Raw genomic sequence first — 23810 nt, 5'->3', positions numbered from 1 at the left:
ATATAGAGGACATCCTCCCGAAACCATGGCGACCAGTGTCTGGGGGCGGGGCGATGACACGGAGAGCGCTCCTCCGAGGGTTTTTCCAGCATGTGTGACAGTGCGTGCGTGCGTGTGTGTGTGTGTGCGGGTGTGCATGCGTGTTCTGTGCATGTGTGTGCGTGTTGTGTGTGCATGTGTGTGCATGTGTGCATGTGTGCATGCGTGTTGTGTGTGCATGTGTGCGCGCGTGTGTGCATGTGTGTGCATGTGTGCATGTGTGCATGCGTGTTGTGTGTGCATGTGTGCTCGTGTATGTGCATGTGTGCGCGTGTGTACGTGTGCACTGCTCTCTCATAGTGGAAGTGGGTGGGAGGAGGAGAACTGCGTAGGCGGGAGCCAGGGACAAGGCTTCTGAGGTGCACGTCTTTAGACGCGAGTGTGCAGGTCTCAGCCGTGTGACTGTGGGACTGAGTGTGCAGGTGCACGGGGAGGAGGTTCTCCAACCTGCTTGTGCACGTGCGCTCCTGGGGGTCACGCGTGTCTGCGTGTTGGTGTAGGTGCTTCAATCTGGGCACGTGCGTGTGGCTGTGTGTGTCAGGCATGGTGTGAGTGTGTGCGTGGGCACTTTCATGTAGACGTTCAGAGCTTCGAGCAGTGTGTACTCGCACGCCCTTGTGACCAGCCGTGGGCAGGTGGCCGCGTGGGCATTTGGGTGGCATCGACTCTGCCGGCACTTGTAGGTAGCCGTGTGGGTGACTGTTGTGTGTGCGTGTGTGTGTGTGTGTGCCGCTGGAATCCCTGCAGAAGCGAGTGCACATGCTCACGGGTGTGTGCGGAGACCTCCAAAGCCACTTGTCTCTGGCGGAGAGTGGTGGCCTGCACGTGTGGTCCTAGCCCTGCGGGCGGAGGCCGGGCGCCCAGGAGAAAAGGGACCCAGAGCGAGGACCTCGGGCCTGGGTGGCCGCGGCAGCAGCCAACGTCCTGCTTCAGGAGTGTGTGGGAATGATGCGAGGTGCTGGGGAGGGGACAGCGGGTGCCTGTGGCTGGCTGTGCTGCCCGTCATTGTTTTTAAAATAAAGAGTTTTTTTTTTTTTTTAATCTGGGGATGAGAAAAAGAAAACGAATTTCTCACATTTTTGGTGTCTCCTCAAAACAAGCCGAAGGAAACGGAGACGCACACCCGAGCGTGTCCAGCTGAGGACCTGGGCCAGTGCCCGTCGGGTGGAGGTGGCCGTCCAGCCTGCGTTGGGCGTGGGGGGGCGAGGCTCAGCCTGGCAGGTGCAGGGGGCATTGTCACGCCTGTGGCCGCCTGGTGACCCGGGAGGGGTGGCGGCCGGCGGAGCTGGGGGCTCCGCTGCTGGAGGGGGACATTTAATTCAAGGTCCCTGAAGACGGAGCAGCAAATCCCTGGCAGGGCCACTGATCCCAGGTGTCTGGCCAGGTGACACCTGCCACCTGGGGCCCTCCCCAAACCCAGGGACCAGGGACCCAGCAGGCAAACAGCAGCAGAGGCAGAGAGGGTCAGAGTGGGCGAGACCCCCACATGGCACGGCACCCGGGGCACCGAGGGTCACGTGGCAGAGACAGGGAGAGACCCAGGCAGAGGGCCGGACCCTCAGGCGGAGACCCCAGACCCCAGTGAGCACCCACCCCCGGAGGCAGGAGCCTCAAGAAACAGCCAGAGATTGGGGGGGACAAGCAGGGGACAGAGGAGGGTCAGGTGCTGGGCAGTGGGGGAGGGTCTGGGAGCTGCAGCCAGATGCTCCAAACACCCATCCCAACAAGGGACCCTCAGTGTCCCAGGGGCAAGGGACAGTGGCTGCACTGACAACCCGAATGTCCCCAAAGAGCTGTCTGGATGTGGGACATCGCAGGAATTCAGAGGCCAGCCTGGGAGGCCTTTCTGGCCTCCTGGCCTCACCCCCTGCTCCCACATCCTCCCTCTTTCAGTCCAGGCCACGTTTGTGGCCTCCCGGGTCCCTCCACCCCCCTTAGTGTTGCCTGTGATCTGGCTTCAGGGGGTCAGGATGTGGACCCAGCTCAGGAAGGCCGTGTGGCAGTTTGGAAGCTGACTGTCCCCTGAAGGCCCCCAGAGGGACAGTCACCCCTGTTGTCCCAGGTGCAGACAATAACTGGAAGTTATGGCATGGCACATTGGATCAGATGATGTGACGTCTCTGATGGTGTCTGAGGTCTCGGAAAGCCAGGGTGTATCAGTCAGGGAAACGCTGCAGAAACAAACAGCCTCAAGATCTCTCAGTCGCTCACACTCGCAGATATTCGTTTATTTTTGGTGCTGAGGATACAACAGAGGGCCCTGTGCATCCTGGGGAGGTGCTCTGCTACGAGCTACACCCCATTAGTATGAGACAGGGCCTCACTAAGTCACCCAGGCTGGCCTGGAACTTAAGATCCTCCTACCTCGGCCTCCCAAGCAGCTAGGGTGACAGGCAAGGGCCACCACACCTGGCTCCCCCGTGTGCCTCTTGCTGTTCTGCCTCTCTGCGGTGGATGCCCCCAGGGTCTGGTTGCTGTCTTCACCTGCCCCACCGATGTTGCCAGCTGCTGTAGCTAAAGGAAGGACAGAACAGGACAAGTGGCCTCCCGAGTCTCCACCCAGAAGGGCCACGGTCACTTCGCCTCACGTTGGATGGGTCAATGCCTGTCTCGTGGCTCTCATGGTGGGGCCTAACCCAGTGGCACCTGGTCTCCTCAGGGGAGGAAGAGAGGCTGGCATGTGGCTCAGGGGTAGAGCACTAGTCAGCAGGGCCGGGGGTTCCATCCCCAGCCTCAGAGAAAGAAAGAGGAGAAGAGCCCAGACAGGGGATGTCCATCTCAACATGCGGCACCCAGTGCCACCAGAAGGCCCTCATCAGACATGGCCACTGGAGCTCGACCTTCCAAGCCTCTGGAACTGTGAATGAAACAAACCTTTCTTCTTTGTAACTTAGTCAATCTGTGGCATTCAATTACAGCAACAGAAAATGAACTAAGAGCTGGGTGCCGAGGCATACACCTATAATCCCAGCAGCTTGGGAGGATGAGGCAGGAGGATGACAAGTTCAAAGCCAGCCTCAGCAACTTAGCCAGGAGGCCCTAAGCAAATTAGCAAGACCCTGTCTCAAAATAAAAATAAAATAAAATAGGCTGGGGATGTGGCTCAGTGGCTAAACATCGCTGGGTTTAATTCCTGGTACCAAAAAAAAAAAAAAAAAGAACTAAGACACTAGCCAAAGTCAATTATCCCTGATGCTAGCGGAAATAAACTCCACTCCACGCTTGGAGATGAATTAACCCATGTCCTCATGACCACTCCATCCAAGTGATGAAGAAACTGAGCACAGAGAGGGTTAGTACATTTTCCAAGGAGCCACAGCAGCATAAGGGGGATTGAACAAAGACAGTGTGTTTTCAAAGCTGGTGCATCTCAACACTGCATGACAACACTTCAGACCCAGAGCAGCTTCGGAGAAAGAGCCTGAGAAACTCCAGTAGCTGCAGGAGTCCGTCAGCAGTCCCAAGGACTCTCAGAATGAACCCCGCTGAGCCACTCAGAGCCTTCAAGACCCTGCAAAGTCCCACGCAGCACAGGGGAGCCTCCCAGCGTCACCGGGGTGGGGGAGAAGGAGTCCTGGGCTTGTCTGAGATGCGAGAGGTGGTGGCACAGAAGCCACAGCCAGGAGTGCTGTGACCGTGGGGCCGAGAGCCTGGTGGTTAGAGCAGGGGCTCTGGATCACACGACCAGGCTGGAACTCGGGCTTCTGTCTCCTGGCTGTGTGACCGAAGGCAAGTAACTTACCCTCTCTGTGCAGCCATTTTCTCGCCTGCACAGTGGGGACACTTATTTCTTGTGAGCCATGGTTTTTGCACACCCAGGGCAGCAGGGCAGGTGTGATCATTAGCAGCATCGGGAGGTGACCAGGGTTGATTTTCTTTCTCTCTCTTTCCCTTCCTTCTCTACTGGGGATTGAACCCGGGCACCGAGCCCCAGCCCAGCCTTCTGTCTCCGGCAGGCCTCCGCTCAGCTGCCCAGCTCCTGCCTCCACCTGGGGAGTCCCTGGAGACACAGGCCTGGCCTCTGCCCCCTGCTATTTTCTTTATTTCTCAGTGGGACTGGCTGTCACTAGGGTGCTTCTTCTCCCTGGCCCCCTCCCCCAAGAGCAGACATGTGACACGGCCTGGCCAATCAGAGCGCGCCACCCACCTGGCCACCCACCAGTGGTTGGTTCAGGGGCAGGGGGCTGGTCTGAGCCAATCACATGCTTCCCTGCACTGTCTGTCCCCAGAGTCTCACCTCAGGTCTGTGTCCCTTGCTGGGCAGGCTGCCCACCCCTCCCCCTGCTCCAAGCCTCCCCACCCCTGGGACCCTGTCCTGGGGGACATGCAGGTTTGTGCCCAGATTCACAAACATGGCCACGGACACCCGAGGGCACACCCCAGAGCTTCAGGCAGGACCCCGCACCTGCCACTCGAGCTCAGCCCAGCACGTACTCCTGGCACAGACTCACTGTCCTCAAACGGCCACACATGGGGACAGACACACGTCCACATGCCCATGAATACACACAGGGCCACAGACTTGTGGTTGCGTGTCCACGTGCCCACGGCACCAGCGCCCCCCACACGGCCACTTGGCACACGTGAAGAGTCCAGCTGCAAACAGCCTGAGAGCGTCCCAGCCCCCTGGGCTGCTCACCGCGCAGGGGCACAGCAAGGAGAGCAAGCCCAAGCCACAAGGGTTAGCGGTGGCCCGCATGGCCACGCGCACACGTGTGGCCCGCAGAGACAGCCGCGCTTCCCTGGCACCACACGTGTGTGCGTAGGTACACGTCCCACACCCAGAAGGATCACACCCAGACTCAGACGCATAGACCACGTGGCCACGGTCGGCCACCTCGGCCCACCCGGCCTCCACATGGCCACCTGTCCCCAAGGAGGAGGGGGTCCTGCACCGTCAGGTGGGCCAGGGCTTTCCCAGGAAAGCTGATCATTGGGGTGTTTAGGGGAAACCACTCAACATTTTTTTAAAAGGGGAAGAAAAGGAAAAGGAGTGTGGACCTCCCGCCCCGGGCAGTGCCAGCCGCAGGCGCCGTCCTCCCGGGGCTCTTGGTCGGACGCTCGGGGGTGGAGTTTTGAGCTGCTGATGTTTGATTCTGGCTCTCAGAGGTAAAGTGACAGTTAAGACTTATTTTTAAAAGTGAATGTCATAGGTCTACACTGGTCACTGTTTGTCACCTGTGAACTTCCGACTTTGACAGGTCCGTGAGCATGAGCTGTGTCCTGGCATGAAGCCCTCTGCACCGTTTAGCTGATGCCACTTGGCCCAGGGGTGAGCTCGACTGTCCACTGCACAGATGAGGAGACCGGGCCTGGAGGACATGTGACTTGCCCAGGAGCACCCGCCAACTACAGGTGGCGCAGCTCCGAGCTCAGGTGGACTGTTATTCCCTGCTGAATCCAAGCTTCCTAAGGACTTTACAACAGACACCAACAATCTGGGGGACAAAACGGTGCAGCGTGCACTGGCTTCCCAGGGCTGCAGTATCCATGTCACACTCCTGTGGCTTAAAACACCTACCACCAGGGGCTGGGACTGTAGCCCAGTGGTAGAGCCCTTGCCCAGCATGTGTGAGGTAGTGGGTTCCATCCTCAGCACCACATAAAAATAAATAAAGATATATATATATATATATATATATATATATATATATTAATATTTATTTTTTAGTTCTTGGCGGACACAACATCTTTGTTGGTATGTGGTGCTGAGGATCGAACCCGGGCCGCACGCATGCCAGGCCAGCGCGCTACCGCTTGAGCCACATCCCCAGCCCCCCAAGATATTTTTTTTAATATTTTATTTTTTAGGTGTAGATGGACACAACACAATGCCTTTATTTTTATGTGGTGCTGAGGATCGAACCCAGGTCCCGCTGGTGCTAGGTGAGCGCTCTACCACTGAGCCACAGTCCCAGCCTTAAATAGAGATATTAAAAACAAAAACAAACACAAACACAAGCCCAAGCCCACCACCCGTTCTGCAGTTTAGCAACCAGGAAATGCCCCAGTGAAGTGAGAGGGCTCCTCCCCTGGGCTGGCGGCTGGCCCTGCCTCTCCTGCTCCTGGGGCTGCTGACACCCTGGTTCCTGGCAAACACCTCCCCCCTCCAAGCTCTGTCTGCCTGACCTTCACCTGATGCTCTGAAGCTCCGGTGTCCCCGGGGCCCAGGGCCAGGGACTCAGGGAAGGGACTGTCAGGGGTGGACAGTCAGGGAGGAGGAAGGAAGCACTCAGGCAGGCGGCCGGGCTGCTGCGTGGGTGCTGCTCACAGACTGCAGAGCGCGAGGCACAGCCGCAGGGATGCGCCCTGGGGTGGGCACCTGTGGGTGCTTCCCGGTGACCCTGACTGTGGGTGTCTGACCTGAGCGCCAGCGGCCGCGTGTTCAAGACTGGACCCCAGGGTGGTGCATTCGGGAAGTGGGGACCTTCAGGAGGTGGGGAAGGTCTTCATGTCACTGTGGCCAGTGGCATCAAAGGCGGTGGGAGCCCTGCCCCCCCACTTGGGCTTTCTGGGCTCTGGTTGGGGTTCCTCCCCCAGCTCCTGCAGGGTGAGCCGCCTCCCCAGGGACCCAATGGATGCCTGAGGACCCCCTCAGAACTCCCAACCGGAATACTCAGGAGACAGAGGCGGAAGGGCAGGGGATGAGGAGGCTCGCTCCCCTCTCCCATCTCTCCTCTCACCTAGACCCCAGCCCTGTGCACGCCATCTCTGCCCTGCAGCCTGGTCTCCCGCAGGGTGCTGTGTGCAGGGGCTGTGTGTGCCTGAGTGCGTGAGTGCCTGTGCGCGTGCGCTCAGCTCCGAGGGAGTGGGAGCCGCAGCGGAGCGGGTCGCCATGGCAGCAATGGCTGCTCACACTGGGGCGGGGGACACAGCACCCCGGGGTGCGCTGCCTCATCTCACCCTGAGACCCACCCCGCCCTCCCCAGCGCTGTGACCCTGCCCTCTGACCCTGAGAAGCAGGGATGGAGAGTAGCCCTTCTCCCCAGGACACCCCAAAACCTAGATGGGGAGAATCCGCGCCTCCCCAGCAGGTCCAGCCCAGGGGAGGGGCGCAGGTGGGGAGGACCTGGAGAAGCCCCCAGGAGGGAACTCTAGGGGCAGCGGGCTTCGGACCAGGGATGAGTCCCTGGGAGGGTCAGCGAGGGGAGGGAGTGGACAAGGGAGGGAGACTCTGGGACTGGGGAGCAGGGGCCTCCAGAGCTGGGGTGGGCCAGAGAGGGGCGGAGGGAGGGCACCCGGGATGGGGGAATCCCCAGCGAGGGTCCTGGGACCAGCCTGGCGGGGAGGGCCCCCACAGTCCCTCCTCTGGGAGTGGACCCCAGGGGCAGTGAAGACAGAGACCCAGGGGCTGACCCTGGCCGCGGGCGTGTGCGCGGCTCCCCATCATCCTAACCAGGCCTGGGGGCGGGGGGCGCCTGGGGAGACAGAGCTCTGCCCTTTCCGCTGGCCCCCGATGGCCCCCTGCCCACGCGTCCTCCCTCCCCACCGCCCCGGCCCCTGAGCCCAGATCCGACAGCGGCCAGCGGTGGGCGGGCTGCGCGGCCGCCTCCGCCTGGCTCCCCGGGCTCCCGGCAGGAGGCCCCTCCCGCGCTGCCCAGCTCCATCCCAGACAATGCGGGCGCCGAGCCTCAGGGCCGCTGCGGCAATTTGGTCTAATTCCGCCGGAGACAGCGAGGCCGCTCGGAACAGCGCCCCGGGCGGCTTTGTCTCCCCGCCCCCACCTGCCACCGGGTCCCCTGGCTCGAGAGCGCCCCTTCCCCCAGCCTGGGCAAGGGAGGACCGAGCACGACACACCCCCCCGCCCCGCCCCCGCTCAGTTTGCCGTCCAGGGAGCGGTCAGGGTGGTGTCCCCAGGTCGGGGCGTCCAGCCGGCCCGCGGCTGCCCCAGATCCGGCTTCAGCCTCGCATTCGAGCCCTGGGTCTCCCGAGGTGGGTGGGACCCGGGCAGAGGGGACCCTGAGGAGCGCCGGGGAGCCAGGCTTGGTCAGAAGGGCCTCTGGGGACCTCTCCCCTGGAGATGGCCGCATCCTCCCTGCTTCTACCCAATCCCCAGGTGCTGAGGTCCTTTTCTGTCACAGGAGCCTGTGTCCCCTGCTTTTGCAGGCACTCCCCCTTCTCCCGGGCCACCTCCTCTCCAGGGAAGCTGGCTGTCTGCTCACGGTGCCCCAGAATTCACGGTTGGGGACAGTGATGAGGCTGGGACTGTTCAGGGTGCTGGGTCAGGTCCTGGCAGGACCCAGCTGGCCTCCTCCTGGCCTGTGGGCGGGTGAGGAACCCGGCAGGAAGCCCCTTCAAGCCCCCCACAGGGGCCCTTTCCTTCCCGTCCAGAGGGCGAGGCGGTAGATCTTGAGATAATGGCTTCCCAGGCGACTCCCTCCCTCAGCCCTGGGGGCCCTGGGGCCAAGTTACTCTCTGGGGCGGTGTTCTGGCACCGCAGGGTGCTGAGCAGTGTCCCTGGCCTCCACCCCTCCAGGCCGGCAGCACCCACCATCCGTCCCATGCACCCTACAGTGTGGCACCCACGCCAGCTGCCCGTCCCGTCGGGGAACAGAGGGCACAGCGGCCCCAGCGGAGACTCACTGGGGTAAAGTGACAGTGGCATGAGCTCTGCCCTGCAGAGAACTGGGCTTGTCTTTGGGCTCCACGTGGACGCTCCTGCTGGGAGGCTGGTTTTCTCACCAGTGAAATGGGCGCGAAGAGCATCCTGCTCCCTCAGGGTGGCTGTGAGGACTGATGAAGTAAGGCACAGGAGGGACTGAGCACGGATCACGGGGACACACCCTCTCAAGTGGCGACTGTCTCCCTGCAGCAAGTTGTGTCTTGCCCACGTGGGGGTCAGGTGCCCAGCAAGGCATGGGTCTGAGCGGTGCAGTCGAGTCCACCCCACTCAGATGGCCCCAGGGGAGCTGTGGTGGGACACCAGGAGGAGCGGGCCATTGGTCTTCCCGAGTCCCTCTGCCTTATGTGACATCCAGGTTGGGGTTTCTCAGCCTCGGCACAGTGGACATCTGAGAGCGGGTCCTTCACTGTGGTGGGGACCCCCTGTACACTCCAGGCTCTTGATCACTACCCGGGCCTCTGCCCACTAGATGGGTGCTTGTGGCACATCCTGCCTGCGTCCAGTTCTGACAGCCGCAATGTCCGCAGATGTCCCCCAGTGGTCCCCGGGGACCCTCCCATGAGCCACCTGGCCTGGGGCTAGGGGTGTGCCCGGCATGGGCAGGGCGCTGGGTTCTGCCCCAGCAACACGCGGAAGAAGGACAGGGGACAGCGGAGCTGTGACCATCGGGGAGGGCGCTGGGCTGAGCAGACCTCCGCGTGGCCGGGGCCCACAGCCGCCCTCCTGAGGCAGCCTTGCTGCAGTGCCCGTGGACACTGAGGAAACCCGGCCTGCCATGCCACCGCGGGTGCCCGTGGTGCTGCGGGAAGGTGGGCGCGCACTGGCTCCTGGCAGGAGCTCCGGGGCTGCTGGGGGGGGAGGAGTTGGGCACCGAGGAGTCACATCCGGAGGCTCCACCTCAGCAGCGGGTTGGCCACGCGTGGCTGAGTGGGCTCCTGGAGGCCGTGGGAGCCCGGGCGGGCGGCGCGGCTGGAGGAAGGGCGGGGCAGGTGTGCCCTCCGGGACTGGGTCTGGTCCCCAGCTTCTCTCTGGGCTGCCCCACTGCCCTGAGCTGGCCGCTCTCCTCTGTGTGGCTTCTGGAGACTGTGGGTGCCGTCTCACCTCAGGCCCGGAGCCACGGAGTCCACTGATCCCCGGCTGAGCCCTGTGGAATGGGAGCACAAACAAGTCTTTCCTCCTCCTTGGCCTCAGGTGCTTGGCATGGTGACCAGGAGCTGCCCAGGAGCCTACTCTATGTGCTCCTCCCAACGCCCCCCAAGGACACCGCACTGTGGTCTCATTATACAGGTGAAGAAGTTGAGGCTCAGAGAGGGAGACTCATCTGCCCCACGTCACACAGCAAGGATACACTTAGCAGAGAGAGAGAGAGAGAGAGACCCAGTACAAGGAAATTTCCAGCAGAATCTGTAGTGGGTGGGCAGATGGGGATAGGAAGAGAGTCCTTGCGACCCATCTCAGCTACATTTGGTCTCTGCAATGGTGGCTGTTTGTGCAGAGCTAAGAATATCCAGAACCACAGGACGAGGCCTTGAGATGCGGAGCTGGAGGTGCAGGGCGCAGGGGGCCAGCGGGAGGGGAGTCCTGCCTGCGCTCCCTCGCCCGCCCCCTTCTTCATCTCCTGTACTTTGGTCCCCATGACAAAAACAACAAGCCCACTTTGTGGCCACCTCCTGGAGCAGGCGGCCCTGGTTCGGGTAACAAGGTGACAAGGCGGCGCCGGGGCCCTCAGACGCAGGGAGGGGTTTGAGTGTTCACCAACAGAGAAGACCAGTGTCCTCGGGTTTAGCAGGTTTAAGTGTCACACGACACATATGGCGCTGGCCTCCCACGGCAGTTTTTAGTTTTTACGCAGCAGTTAAAAAATCAACCCGGGGCTGGGGTGCGGCTCCGCGGTGGAGCGCTGCCTCGCCCTGGGAGGCCCTGGTGTCCCCGCACCCCCTCCCACGTGCACGTCCACCAAACTCTTCAAAAGAACCAGGGCGTCCCAGGGGTGGGGTTGGAGCCTCTGCCCTCGGTGTTCCAGTCTGTGAAATGCGATCGGTAGTCGGCTTCAGGGCAGGAGTGGGCAGCAGGAGCCTCAGAGCACCCCGGGCTGCGGTGACCTGCTGCTGTAGGTGGACTTAGCGACCCGAAGGCAGGAATCAGGGGTGGGCACAACGTGGCCACAGACAGAGGCACCATTCCACTGCCCCATGGAGGGCAGCACCGGGCCAGTGGGAGGTCCCCGGGGACTTCAGACCTTCCCCTAGCTGCCCGTCCAGGACCTGCCCCGACCTGCCCCCGGGGGATCCAGAACAAAGGGACCTTCAGGTTCCCAGGCTGAGGGCACAGGTTAATGTTAAAGTATCCGTCATCGCGGCCGCTTGGGAGGCTGAGGCAGGAAGAGAGCAAATTTGAGGCCAGCCTCAGACCCTGATTCAAAACAAAACGAAACTGGGTGCCGTGGGCCCACACCTGTAATCCTGTGTCTGGGGAGGCTGAGGCAGGAGGATCGCCAGCTCAAAGCCAGCCTCAGCAAAAGCGAGGCCCTAAGCAGTTGGGTGAGACCCTGTCTGTAAATAAAATACAAAATGGGGCTGGGATGTGGCTCAGTGGTCGAGGGCCCCTGAGTTCAACCCCCGTACCCCCCTCCCCCAAAAAAATAAGAGCTGGGGGATGGTTAAGTGCCCCTGGGTTCAATCCCCAGCTCCAATAAATAAAAGGATCATCAGTGCCCAAATTCCTCTCTGTTGGCGCAGTGCGGTTGGCGCAAGGCTGGAGCGGGCCAGAAGTAAGGGTTCATGTCTCCCTCCTCCTCCTTCTGCAGAATACAGCTCGAGGAACTCACCGCAGACCCTCACTCCCCCATCCTTAAATGGAGGACGAGGGGATGACGAGGGTCTGGACCCCCTAGGTCACTTCCCATAGATACCTTGGGATTGGCCCCTGGCCCCATCCCATTGTCGGTCACCGATAGCTAAGTGTCATATTTTGTTTCTTGTAACTAACTTCTGATTGCAAGTCTGGGGTCACCCACAGAGGACCACAGAGGACGGGGAGAAGCCGCGGCGTTTATACTTGTCGTTTCTTACCCCTGTAGCAGGTCGTGGCTCTGAAACCACGGCTGGTTTCTGCAACGTCCAGGACGTCACCGAGGCCAGGAAACTGCATCCCCAGCAGCGTCTCCACTTGATTCTAGCAGTTTCCATAGGTGTCTGCTCCCACGGGTCTGGCCGCCGCGGGGAGCGAAGGCAGGTCCCGCTGGGCAGCGCTCACCACTGGGCCACCTCCGCTCATCTAAACCACCGAGGAGAGGGAGAGAAGAGGTTTCGCTTTAAAGCAAGCTCAACGTACAGAAAAGGAAGGGCCACCCTCCCCAGGCTCCCACTGACCGGTCCGGGGCTGGCCTCCTCATGGCTGCTCAGAGTCCGCGTTATCTTTTCGGTCACCTTGAACTTAGTCCAGTTTGAATCACAGACTCAGAGCCGGGACATCGGTCCTTGGATCCTGGTTCTGCTATTTGTAAGCTGTGTGACCTTGGACAAGTCACTTGCCCTGTCTGTCTCCTGGACCAAGTTAAAATTCCTTCTCCCCGCCGGGATCTCCTTGGGCCGGAAGGAGGAGGCCGCTGCTGAGGCCCGAGTGCTGGCTTCAGGGGGTGGGGGTGGGGGCTGACCAAGTGACAAAAGGACTCTTTCCTACAGCGGCTCTCAGCACCCAGGTCTGTGGTTCCTGGCACGTCCTTCTCAGCCACCAAAGGGGGTCTGTGCGCTCCCTCCCTTGGCTTTCTTCCCCCATCCCCCAGGCTCCGGGGACAGTGGACACCAGGTGGAACAGCCCGCTGACCCTGCCTCTGGGGGACATGAAGGGCCTCTGGGGGGGAAGTGCCTGGCTGTGGCGGGTGGAGGTCTGGGACCCGAGAGCCGCGGGGAGGGGCGGAGGCGGGAGGCGGGATGCTGAGGAGGGAGCCTGCTGACACCTGGTGGGAAGACGGAGCTCTCCGTGCGCCCACGGCCTCCCCAGGCCACCACCCCGCCGCCGGCAGGGGCTGACGCTGAAGCCCCCCCACACACACACGGTGGGTGGGCTGCACCCGAGGTTCCCAGCCCAGGAAGCCGGCGCGGGCGGGGCCTGGGGTGGGAGCCAGGGCGCGTGCCTGCGGAGCACTAGCGACCCAGGCCCCAGAAGCCATTTTGAGGGATGTCTCTGTGTTTTGATGGTTGGCAGCTGGGTGAGCCCGGTGGGCCAGGCCCGGGAGGGACAGGGACGCTCCTCCCCCAGGGAGGTCCCCCCAGCAGGAAGCCCACCTGCCCCCCACCCGGACCTGCTGCCTGTGAACCGTGTTTACTGAGCACTCACAGAGGGAGCAGGGAGGCAAACCGCTCAGCAAACAGGACGGCCCAGGAGCATCCGGAGAGGCCTCGGCCGCTGACCGCCTCCGGGACTATCCCTAAGATTAATGAAGCAACAAGGGGCAGCCACGGGGCAGAGTCGGAGTGCCAAGGTGGGAAGGAGAGGTTTGAGAGTAATCAGGGGCTGGGGTCGTGGCTCAGTGGTAGCTCAGTGGTAGCGCGCTGGCCTGGCACGCAGGAGGCACTGGGTTCCGTTCTCAGCACCACATACAAATAAATAAAATAAAGGTCCATCAACAACTAAGAAATTTTTTAAAAAATTAAAATAAATAAAAGTAATCAGTGGGGCTGGGGATGTGGCTCGAGCGGTAGCGCGCTCGCCTGGCATGCTTGCGGCCCGGGTTCGATCCTCAGCACCACATACCAACAAAGATGTTGTGTCCGCCGAGAACTAAAAAATAAATATTAAAATTCTCTCTCTTTCTCTCTCTCTGTCTCTCTCCTCTCTCACTCTCTCTTTAAAAAAAAAAAAAAAGTAATCAGGGTCAGGGAAGGTCCCTCTGAGGAGGTGACGGTGACACCCAGACTTAAAGGCAGAAAGGAAGAAGCCACCCTTGGAAAGACCTGGCAGAAACCAGAGGGTACAGCTGTGCCAAGGCCCTGGGGCGGCCCGGTGTTGGAGGAGCACCACCCTGTGTGGATGGAGCAGGGTGAGGAGAGGGAGACAGGGAGGAAGGGGTGGGCCAAGGGCAGCACCTGGGCTGTGACCCAGGGGAGGTGGGAGCCACCTGCTGTGGGCAGAGAAGGGAGCAGACGTTGGGGAAGCAGGACGTGAATCTAGAGCCCAGCGGAGCCGGAGAAGCCAGCGCTGGGCAGGACTGTGGCACCCACAGGCGGAGATGGGTTCAGAGAGCATGAGGCTGCCTGAGAGGGTGAGCAGGGAAGAGGGGGCTGGCCGGTGGCCCCCGCCTGCAATCCAGCATCTCCAGAGGCTGAGGCAGGAGGATCTGAGGAGCCTCGGCAAAAGCAACTCAGTGAGACCCGCCTCTAAAAAAATAAAGACACAGGGCTGGGGGTGGCTCAGCCCGCGACGGGAGGAGGTGGCTGAGGCCGGAGCCGCGGTGGAGGGAGGCCAGAGCCGCAGCACGTGTTCAAAGTGTGGCCCCAGGAGCCAAGAATAGGGGGCTGGCTCAGGAACTGCAGTCCACAGTGGCCCGTCCCTCTCCGAGGACCTGGGGCCACCAGGCTGAGGCCACCGAGGACCGCCCCCATCCAGTCCGACTGGCGTCCTTAAGAACAGGGGGATTTGGACACAGTGACGCGCAGAGAGGCCTGAAGGGGCCAGGGGAGAGGCAGAGACAGGCTTCCCAGCCCGCGGGGACCTGCCTCGGCCACGCCCTGATTTGGGGCTCCGGCTGCGGGATGGTGATGGAGCTTCTGCCCTCAGGCCACCCGCCCGGGGCTCTGTCGGGCAGACCCGCGCCCCTCCCTCAGCTGCTCCTCACTTTCTGCCCGTCTCCTCCAGAGAGAGCCTCGCGGCCGCCACTGCCGTCCGGCTCCAGCGCCACCGCAGGTCTGCTGCTGTCCTGGGAACTGCCACGTCCGCCCCCGGCTCCTGGACGTCCTCGCTCCTCCTGCCTCCGGCCACTGCCAGTCCCCCTGCTCCCGCCACCCTGGCAGCCCGGGCCACTCTCGGGTCCCCTCTGTCCCTCTCCTGCAGCAACTTCCTCTCCCTCGGACCAAGCTCGGCCGGCAGACCCCAGCACAGGGGATCCCCGCAGTCGCTTCCCGGTACCCGGCGCAGCCCCCTCCTTCCCCAGGCCCAGCCCGGGCGCAGTTGGGGACAGCTTCACGTGACAGGGCGCCCATGCCAGGCGCTGCACCCACTCCCGCGGCAGGATTCAGGGGGTCGGTAGATTCACGGGCGCTGCATTGTGCTCTCACCCCCCACACACCCACCCTAAGCCGGCGCCTGGCACCCTGTACTCCCAGCAGCTTGGGAGGCTGAGGCAGGAGGATCTCGCGTTCAAAGCCAGCCTCAGCAAGAGGGCGCTGAGCCACTCAGGGAGACCTGTCTCAAAACACAAAACAGGGCTGGGGGTGGCTCAGCGTTGGGTGCCCCTGGGTTCAGTTCCTGGTGGGGGGCCAGCAGCCCTGACCCCTCCTGCCCGCCCTGGGAACCCCCTGTCCACCAGGCTTTGCGCGTTCTCGACCTTTCGTTAGGATGGGATGGGACCTGTGACCTGAACGGCTGGCTTCTCTCACCTGTACAAAAGGAGTGGTTTCCAGCCCAGGGCGGTGGCCGGCCTGTAGTGCCAAGCTGCCTAGGGGGACCGAGTTCAAAGCCGGCCTGGGCAACGGAGCAGGACCCTCAAACAGACAGAGAGACAAACACACAGCCACCTCGTGCGCCGGCTCGCTGTGGCTCTCTGTGTCCTGTGGGAAGAAACATTCTTGTCCCTCCATTCCCCACGCAGGGCACTGCAGTTCCTCAGGCAGATGCTGAGCCGGGGCGCGGCTGGGCCACAGCCACACAGTGACTCCGTGCTGCACCTCAGGAAGGACCTGTCTCTCCAGAGTGGCCGTCCACTGGACCTTCCTAGCAGCACGCGCAGGGGCTCCGCAGGCGCGAGCTGAGCTGCTCTTCCTCGGCCTCCTTTCGGATGACAACCCCCTGCTCTTGCCTCTGCGGATCCCCCATCCCTCCTCCTTCCCCCCCAACCTCCCAGGAGGCTTCCTCCTCCTCCTCCTCCTCTTCTGCCTCTTTCTCCGTCACTCAATGGCAGGATGGGATGGAACCAGGGTCCCTCCCATGCTCAAGCACCCTACCGCCAAACTAGAACCCACTCCTTTACTTTTTGAGACCTGGTCTTGCTAAGTTGCAGAGGCTGGCCTCAAACTTGCCATCCTCCTGCCTCAGCCTCCCAAGCACCAGGTAGCTTCTTAAACTCACCCTATCACAGCGGCCTCAAGAGCTTCCTGACTTTCCAATGCTGTCTTAACGGATCAAGAGGAGAATTCTTGCCTCCACCTTCTGCCAGGAGCCACGGAACTTGAGGCTTCCCCGGAGCCGCGTCCTTCCCGGTCAGCGCCAGCCTCCCCGCTCTGCGCAGTTCAGCTGTGGCCTTCTCTGGCTGTGCGGACCCCTGCCCTAGAGCCTGTGCTTTCCCTGGGGGCCTTCTGTTTGGCCCCTGGAGGGCAGCAAGCTCCGGGAGGGAGGAGCTGCGTGGCCCCACTCAGTGTGTACCCTCCACCCAGCCTGGTGCCCGGCACACAGGAAGCCATCGGTAAATGCTTGTCAACGGGAGAAGAAACAGACGCATGCAACATACGCAGCCCTCAACAAGGATGTTAGGGAAGAATGTGTAAGTGGGGACACTCATGTCACCCAGGAAAAAAGAAGGACTCAGAAGACTGACGCAGGGGACTGTATTCGAGGCCAGCCTGCACAACTAGCTGACCCCTGTTTCAAAGTGAAAAGGACGGGCTGGCGGTCCCAGGCGGAGAACTGGCCCAGCACACAGGAGGCCCTGGCTCCCCCCAGGACTGCAGGACACAGCCAGCTGTTTCTAAAGAGAGAGAAGGGAGAAACAGGACTCTCACAGGGTGCCAAGGGGTGTTGGTAGACGAAGGCTCACCTCACCCGGGGTGCGCTCACCCCACCCCGGGTCCACTCACCCCACCCCAGGGTCCACTGACCTCACCCGGGGTCCACTCACTCACCCCGGGTCCACTCACTCACCCCAGGGTCCACTCACCTCACCCCGGGGTCCACTCACTCACCCCGGGTCCACTCACTCACCCCAGGGTCCACCCACCCCACCCCGGGTCCACTCACTCACCCCAGGGTCCACTCACTCACCCCGGGTCCACTCACCTCACCCGGGGTCCACTCACCTCACCCGGGGTCCACGCCCTCCTCCCGTGGTCCAAAGGACTTGGCCGTTGGATGGCATTAAGGAGGGTCCAGGAGGGAGGCCATCTGGGATCATCTCGGTGTGCCTGCTGGAGTCGCAGGGGTCACTCTACGAGGGTCAACGTCAAAGATGTGGAAGGGGCACGGCCTGGTGATGGCAGCGGGAAGGGCGTGGCTCCGGCAGCGGCCGCCCCCCGGTTTCGGCGCCCGGGATCTGACGGGGAGGGCTGTCGCCGAGGGGTCCCCAGCCCGGGCTCCGCGAAGGCCCCCGCCCCCTGCCTCCCGGCTGCCGCCCAGGAGCGTCCGAGGCTCACGACGTGCTGGCCCCTGCCGGGGGGGGGGTCGGGCCGCGAGCGTGAGGGCCCCCGCGCGGGGTCCCGCGACCGGCGGCGTCTTCGGGGTGGGGCGCCGCGGGGGCGCGGCCGGCGGGCGGCTCGGTGCGGCTGCGCGGGCCCCGCGGACAGCGCTCGGCGGGCGTGGCCGGTCCTCCAGGTCGCCCTGCAGTCCGGCTGCCGCGGAAGCATGTTGCACCCTAAAGGTATCGTCGCGGCCTCGGGGGCTTCGGCCCCCAGGGCCCGCACCTCGCCCTGGCCCCGGCCCGGGTGGGAGAGGCGAGGCCCGGCCATTGCTGACCCTCCTCTCGCCCCCTCAAGGGAAGCCGAGGACAGCGGCAAGCGGCCGGCATTTTCACAAGTCAGCGCTGCTGATGAGCCACCGGGACAGCCTCGTAAGTCGCCTCCGGCCCCGCTTCTCGATGGGGTTTTCTTCCAAATTCCCTGCACTTACAGCGCGTGCACACACACACACGCACACACACAGTGCACACTCGCACACACACGCACACACATAGTGCACACACAGTGCACACACGCACACAGTGCACACACACACGCACACAGTGCACACACACACGCACACACATAGTGCACACACAGTGCACACACGCACACAGTGCACACACACACACGCACACAGTGCACACACACACGCACACAGTGCACGCACACACACGCACACACAGTGCACACACTCACACGCACACACGCGTACACAGTGCACACACAGCACACACGCGTACACAGTGCACACACAGCACACACTCCCGCGCGCACACACACGCACACGCACACACAATTGTTTTCAGAGAGTGCCTTAAGAAGATGATTGAGCTGAAGCAAGACAGGGAATCTCCACCGAAACTTAAACGAATTTTTAAGGATAAATTGCATGAACGACAAACCAATGACAGGGAGGTGTGGCTTCTGGACGGTGGTCTGGTGAGTCATTTGTTTGTGTGTTGAATTGTGTCAATGGAGCGGAAGTCAACCGCTAGCAAACATTGTGCACAACAGGGGTTACAAGGTAACGGGCTGCGCAACCTTCGAGTTACATGATTACAGTGCAAGGAAGGCCGTCCCCGCCGGTTTCCGTAGTGTAGCGGTTATCACGTTCGCCTCACACGCGAAAGGTCCCCGGTTCGATCCCGGGCGGAAACAATTGTGCTTTTTTTTTTTTTTTTCCCCCTGGTTTTATATGACCTTTTCACTTTATTATAGAGTATATTTTTCAAAAGTTTCAAAATTCCTATGACAGTAATTACTGCTTCACTTGTTTTCATTTCTAGACTCTTAAGAATATTTATGAAATTTAAAAAGCGATCCCAAGGTTATTAAACAGAAAACGTGGGTCGTAGGCTACTGGAGAATTGAGATTTAAAGGCAAAAACTAATTGCTGCGTTGGCCGGGAATCGAACCCGGGTCAACTGCTTGGAAGGCAGCTATGCTAACCACTATACCACCAACGCGGCGGCGACGGCAGGTTTCCAGGCACCCCTGAAAAGCAACATTGGCGGCCCCGGCCATACCACCCGCACGGGGGCGTCTCTCCCCAGCTCCCGGCAGGTCGGGCCGCCTACTCGAGCTCCCCCCTGCGCCCGAGAGCGGTGGTGCGGCCGAGAACCGTCCAATCGCGGGCCGCTGCTTGGGCAGCTCAACTTCCGGGTCAAAGGGGGCCTGAGCCGGCGGGTCCCCCGTGTCCGCCGCCACCGCTGTCCCCCGCGCCCGCCACTTCCGGGGCCGCAGTCAGGGGCATGGAGCCGCGAGCGTGAGGCGCCGCTGGCCCCGGGACGCCCTGCCCAGCCCTGCCGCCGCCCCGCGCCCCGGTGAGCAGCGCCCGTGCCCGTCCCGCCTCTCCCGTGACCCCGAACCCGCCATTGACCGGCCCCGCCTCGGCCGCGACCCCGGCCCCGCCATTGAACGGCCGCCGCGGCGCCTCCGCCCGGCCTCCCAGCGCCGCGGCCCCGCCGTCAGCCCGCTCCGAGCCCGCGGTCGCCGCCTCGGCTTCGCCTCCGCCCCGGCCCCGCGCCTTCCTCCGGCCGGTCCCGCCCGCGGGGCCACCCCGTCGCCGGCCTCCCTGCCCACCCCGCCGGGGCCGCGCCCAGGTCCGCTCTCGCGGCCGCGCACCTTGACAGCGCCGCCGCCGCCGCGCAGCCCGCGGAGGTCCCGACCCTCCGTCCGCTGCCCTCGCGAGCCCCAGGGAGACAGCGGCCGCCTCCTCGCACCCCCGTCCTGCCCGCAGCCCCTCGCCACCACCTGGCCCTAAGCAGCCCGCCTTCTCGCGGGGCCTGGGCCTGTCCAGCCGCCCTCTCGCCCCATGCAGTCTTAGGCCAGTCCTGACACGTCCCCATCAATATCGCAGCTAAGCCATGGAAGGTGACCCATGCCTTCCCCCCACCCCTAAGGCCTGCAGGGCCCTGGAGCAAGTCGCTTGCCTCAGCGGCAAGAATGAACCTGCTTTCCAGGAGCTGGGACTAACGCCCAGGATACGTGGACTGTAGTCACCAACCCCTGTGGCCCCTGGCAGGTCTTAGGGGACTGGGCAGGGTGGGAGGACCGTGCTGCGGGGCTATGAGCACAGCTGGAGGCAGAGAGGGTTAGGCCCCCAGCCACCTCCCCTGTGGGACACCAGTGGCAGGACAGCAAGCTAGCACACAGCTGGCCTCTTCCTCAGCCTGTGTGTTAATGGCACATCTGTTCTGTCAAGGTCTGTGTCCCATGCCTGCAGCTGGAATGGAGGTTCCTTGGACCCTTTAGAAGGTCAGTTGTGCTGGGGTTGGGCAGCCAGGCAGGCTGGGGTGTGGACTGACTCTGGAACAGAGAGAGAGACAGGAAGTGACTTTCTGTGGCCCTGGGGTCACTGCCCTTAGGGACCGTTGGCTGATGGCTGTAGTTTTTGTGCATCTGCTGGAGGGTTTTCTTTTATCCATTGTCCCTCTGATGCCCCTAGTGAGAGTGCTCTGGGGGACCTCAGGGAGAGGAGGGGAGTGCCAGTCCAGCTGGACCACATCCCATTCAGTGCCGGCACTTGCTGTTGATTGGAGAAAATTCTGGTCTGAAATGGACTCTAGTTGAGTCTTCCCTTTGGTGTGGTTTTAAGTAACTTAATTAGTTGACAGCACTGGCCCGTCCTTCTCGGTGCTGTGTGTGTGATCTCCTTAGTCTTCCCAGGAGCCCCAGATGTAGGGACTGTGTAGACCCATTTTATAGCTGGGGAAATTGAGATGCAGCCAGATTAGGTGGCTTCCCCAAGGTCACACAGCCCTGAAGTGGCAGAGCTGAGGTTTGAACCCATTTCTCTCTGACTCGGGCACCCTCACTTTTCACCACTATGAATGCAGCCAGCGCCTCCTTGTGGTGACAGCGCTTCCACTGTTGCCGCCCTCCTGTGTCTAGGTGCTGGGCACCAGGTAGTTGGGGCCTGGCAGCTTGGGCCTGGCTCTTGTAGGCGACTGAGCCAGGGGTCTCTTTGACTTTAGACAGCGTTCAAGACAGGACAGTGACTTGTGCCTTCAGCCTCAGTGTTGACAGTATTTCTGAGTGTCATCCATGGTTCCAGCTAGGGGATAGGACAGGAACTGGACAGCTGTGAGCCTGCAGCTGGGAACCGACCTCCAGAGAGAGTGGGGAGGGCTCACTCCCCGGAGGGGGCCTCTTAGCACTGAGACATTTGGGCTGGGCTGTTCTCTGGGGTGGGGTCCTGGGCACTGCATGGTGCTAAGTAGCATCCTTGGCCCCCACCCACTCCATACCAGGAGCTTCCTGTCCTGACAGCCACACGTGTCCACAGACATGGCCTGGTGTCTCCCCTGGGAGCAGACTCACCCCCCAGTTGAGGACCCCCCACACCAAGGAAAGGGTTGCACGTAATTGCTCCTGGAGACAGCATCTTTTTTGTTTTGTTTTTTTAATGTTTTATTTCAAAGCCAGCACATGGTGCTTGCCTGTCGTCCCAGCAGCTTGGGAGGCTTGAGGCAGGAGGATCGTGAGTTCAAAGCCAGCCTCAGCAACAGCGAGGCACTGAGCAGCTCAGTGAGACCTGTCTCTAAATAAAATACAAAATAGGGCTGGGGTTGTGGCTCCATGGTTAAGTACTCTTGAGTTCAAGCCCTTGTACCAAAATATAGATAAGTAAAAAAAAAATATTTTATTAGTTGCAGATGGACACAGTACCTTTATTTCCTTATTTATTTTTATGTGGTGCTGAGGGTGGAACCACTGCCTCACATGTGCTAGGCAAGCGCTATGCCCCTGAGCCCCAGCCCAGCCCCGTTGGGCCAGCATTCTTGCACAGATATGGTGATGGTGTGGCCAGGTGGCAAGTGTGGATCGAGTCTCAGAAAGGATGGCATTTGTGGTTGTTTGGGGCCTCAAGGATGAAAATGAACGTGTCACAGCAACCATGGGAGGCCGTCCCAGCAGAGGGCCTGGCCACCGCAAGGAGTGGGGGCATCTGATGCTTTGAGGACAGTGAGGGGATCAGCGTGATGGGGGTCATGGTCAGGGACTGAAAGGAGGGGCCATGAAGGCCTTCAGGAGTGGCCACAGTCAGGGATTTGGGACAGGAAGTCTACTTCTGGCCAGTGCCCCTCAAATAGCATCTTTAGAGTCGTCGGAAACACTAAGGATGTTTTCCACCAAGTTACAAAGAAAATAACAGTTCTGGTCCCAGGTCAAGGACCTGCAGATGCCAAGGCCTCCTTGCTGGCTGGCAGAGTGCCAGGCTGGTGCGGGCATCCCACGGCGAGGCGGGGAGCTCACTCCCTGGGGTGACTGGCCAAGAAGACGCAGCTCGGGGAGGCGCCGGCTTCCTCTTGCTCTTCAGGGCAGGGCCTGAAGCCACCACAGCCTGGGATTCCCCCTGGCATCAGGTGTCCCCAAGCCTGGGAGGTGCTCTCTGCCCACCGTGCTGCTCATGACATGTCCTCTGCCATGCAGGCCCCACCCTCCCGAGGTCAGCGAGCAGTTAATGCGGAAGGTGAAGAAGTTGCGTCTGGACAACGAAAACTCGGAAGGCTGGAGAAGGTAAGGTGGCCTCAGGGCTCCGGATGGGCGTGGGGGGCCCCCAGATTCTCAGCCGCCCAAGGCGTTTCCCCAGACCTGCTGAAGCAGCAGGGCGTGGTGTGGTCAGGTGGGTGCCCTGGGTGGCTTTGGGTGCAGAGTGGCTTCCCTGGCCTTCACCCAATTGATGCCAACTTCTTGCCCAGTCACCAAGACCAAAAATGTCCCTACACACTGATGAGCTCTGCTGGGGGCAGACTTACCGGAGAGAACTGGTGGCCAGGCTGCAGGGTGGTGGAGCCTGACACTCCTGGGCTCTGTTCCCCTCCTTTCCTGAGTGACAGGGGCAGGCCTTTCAGCCCCTCAGAGCCCCTGGTTTGCCCCAGAAGTTCACTGCTCCCCGAGTCCAGCTCCCCAGCTTACCGTGCACTTCACCATGCCCTCACGGCCCAGGGGATCCCACTCCTCGGGCCTCGGTGTGCGATGTAGGGCCTGCGGTAGCTCCTCGCCCAGCACCTGCTCCAGGCACTGGCTCCCAGTACGTGGAGCATTTGTCCTTTTGGGGAGCAGGAGGATAAAGGGCAGTGACTTCCCCAGATGCAAATTCTAGAAAGGGGAGCACTGGTGTTTGGAGGATAAATTCACTGGGGGTCCAGTAGCTGGTGGCAGGTGGCCTTCTGCATGGGCTCCATGTCCTGTGGGCGTAGGCTGCAGGCCCGCTGAAAGCTGAAGGCCTGAGTGGGACTGAGTGCAGTACTGTCCCCAGCTGCCCCACTCAGCAGGACAAAGCATGGCCTGGGCCAGTTGCTCCAGTCCCTTTGTGGCTTGTCCCCAGGGCATTGTGGTGGGACCCCACCCCCTGGCTGCCCTCCTGGGTGCCCTGCTGAGCTCTGCCTCCCTTTCTGCCTTATCGCTTTCTGGGCACCGAGAGCTGCAGCTGGTGCTGGGAGTCCACGGTTTCTTATTGCTTCTTCCCTCCTCCCTCATCGTGGCCCTCCTGGGTCTCTGGTGGACACAGGAGCAGCTGGTCCCCACCCTTGAAGCAGCAGTGTAGGTAGAGGCCACAGAACTCCAGCCCCACCTTGACAGTGCCCTGCATGTTTGAAGCTGTGTGCTGGTGACGGGTTGAGAAGACACCCTGCTGGTTGGCGGGAGGAGAGTAGGTGGCCTGGGCTAAGTGGCTTGGAACACACTTCCCTCTCCCAGCTGTGTAAACTCCTCACTGGAGAGCACAGGGCAGGAGTGGAGGAGGACACGCTTCCTCACCTCTGCCGTCCCTGGCTGGTGCCGTCCCTGCCTTGGCCTGGATAGCAGAGGGGCTAGTGGCAGGCTGGGCTCCAGCTAGAAGGTTCTAGTCACGTCTCGAAGATTCCTAGGCGTTCCTCCCGATGTCTCGTTTCATTTCTCAGCTCCTGGATCGTTTCTTTGCTTCCTGGGCTCTCTGCGGTGATCGGAGGCAAGATAAGGCTTGATGGTTCTTTGCTACGAAAATAAGCCATGTGATTTCTGAAGTGCTTCCGCTGGGCTCCCAGCCTGTGGGGTCCCCTTGGGGAGATCTGAAGAT

The 23810-nt window shown here is 61.5% G+C and overlaps 1 protein-coding gene, 1 long non-coding RNA gene and 2 other non-coding genes across 15 annotated transcripts in view; 2 read left to right on the top strand and 2 right to left on the bottom strand.

Moving 5' to 3' along the window:
- Window positions 1-2241: 2241 nt before the first annotated feature.
- LOC110598824 (uncharacterized) lies at window positions 2242-17329 on the bottom strand. Of its 4 annotated transcripts, none has more exons than XR_013431617.1 (7): window positions 17224-17329; window positions 16891-17018; window positions 15947-16562; window positions 13001-15429; window positions 12034-12246; window positions 11734-11938; window positions 2242-9806 (listed from the first exon to the last, which is right to left on the bottom strand). It is a non-coding gene; the product is annotated as an uncharacterized LOC110598824 (long non-coding RNA). The 4 variants fall into 4 exon arrangements; XR_013431615.1 differs by lacking the exon at window positions 17224-17329 and having other exon boundaries at window positions 13001-15064; window positions 15259-15429; window positions 16891-16998; XR_013431610.1 differs by lacking the exon at window positions 17224-17329 and having other exon boundaries at window positions 13001-15649; window positions 16891-16998.
- The window catches only part of Dpp9 (dipeptidyl peptidase 9), a 37191-nt gene continuing 30308 nt past the window's right edge, over window positions 16928-23810 (top strand). For 3 of the 9 annotated variants that reach the window (XM_078033996.1, XM_078034000.1, XM_078033999.1), the window contains exons 1-2: window positions 19953-20005; window positions 22184-22270. In XM_078033996.1, coding sequence (XP_077890122.1) covers window positions 22215-22270 — 56 coding nt within the window. In that variant the 5' untranslated portion in view covers window positions 19953-20005; window positions 22184-22214. Of the gene's footprint in view, window positions 17448-17562; window positions 17637-18054; window positions 18187-18900; window positions 19072-19952; window positions 20006-22183; window positions 22271-23655; window positions 23703-23810 lie in introns of those variants that run through there. The other 6 variants (XM_078033998.1, XM_078034003.1, XM_040290656.2 and 3 more) reach the window with 6 other exon arrangements.
- Trnav-cac (transfer RNA valine (anticodon CAC)) lies at window positions 18333-18405 on the top strand. The gene has a single exon. It is a non-coding gene; the product is annotated as a tRNA-Val (tRNA).
- Trnag-ucc (transfer RNA glycine (anticodon UCC)) lies at window positions 18643-18714 on the bottom strand. The gene has a single exon. It is a non-coding gene; the product is annotated as a tRNA-Gly (tRNA).

The sequence above is a fragment of the Ictidomys tridecemlineatus genome, chromosome 2, assembly GCF_052094955.1.
Source record: "Ictidomys tridecemlineatus isolate mIctTri1 chromosome 2, mIctTri1.hap1, whole genome shotgun sequence".
NCBI lineage: Eukaryota > Metazoa > Chordata > Mammalia > Rodentia > Sciuridae > Ictidomys > Ictidomys tridecemlineatus.
The sequence above is the reverse complement of the archived record's forward strand: the minus strand, read 5'-3'. Positions and strand labels throughout refer to the sequence as shown.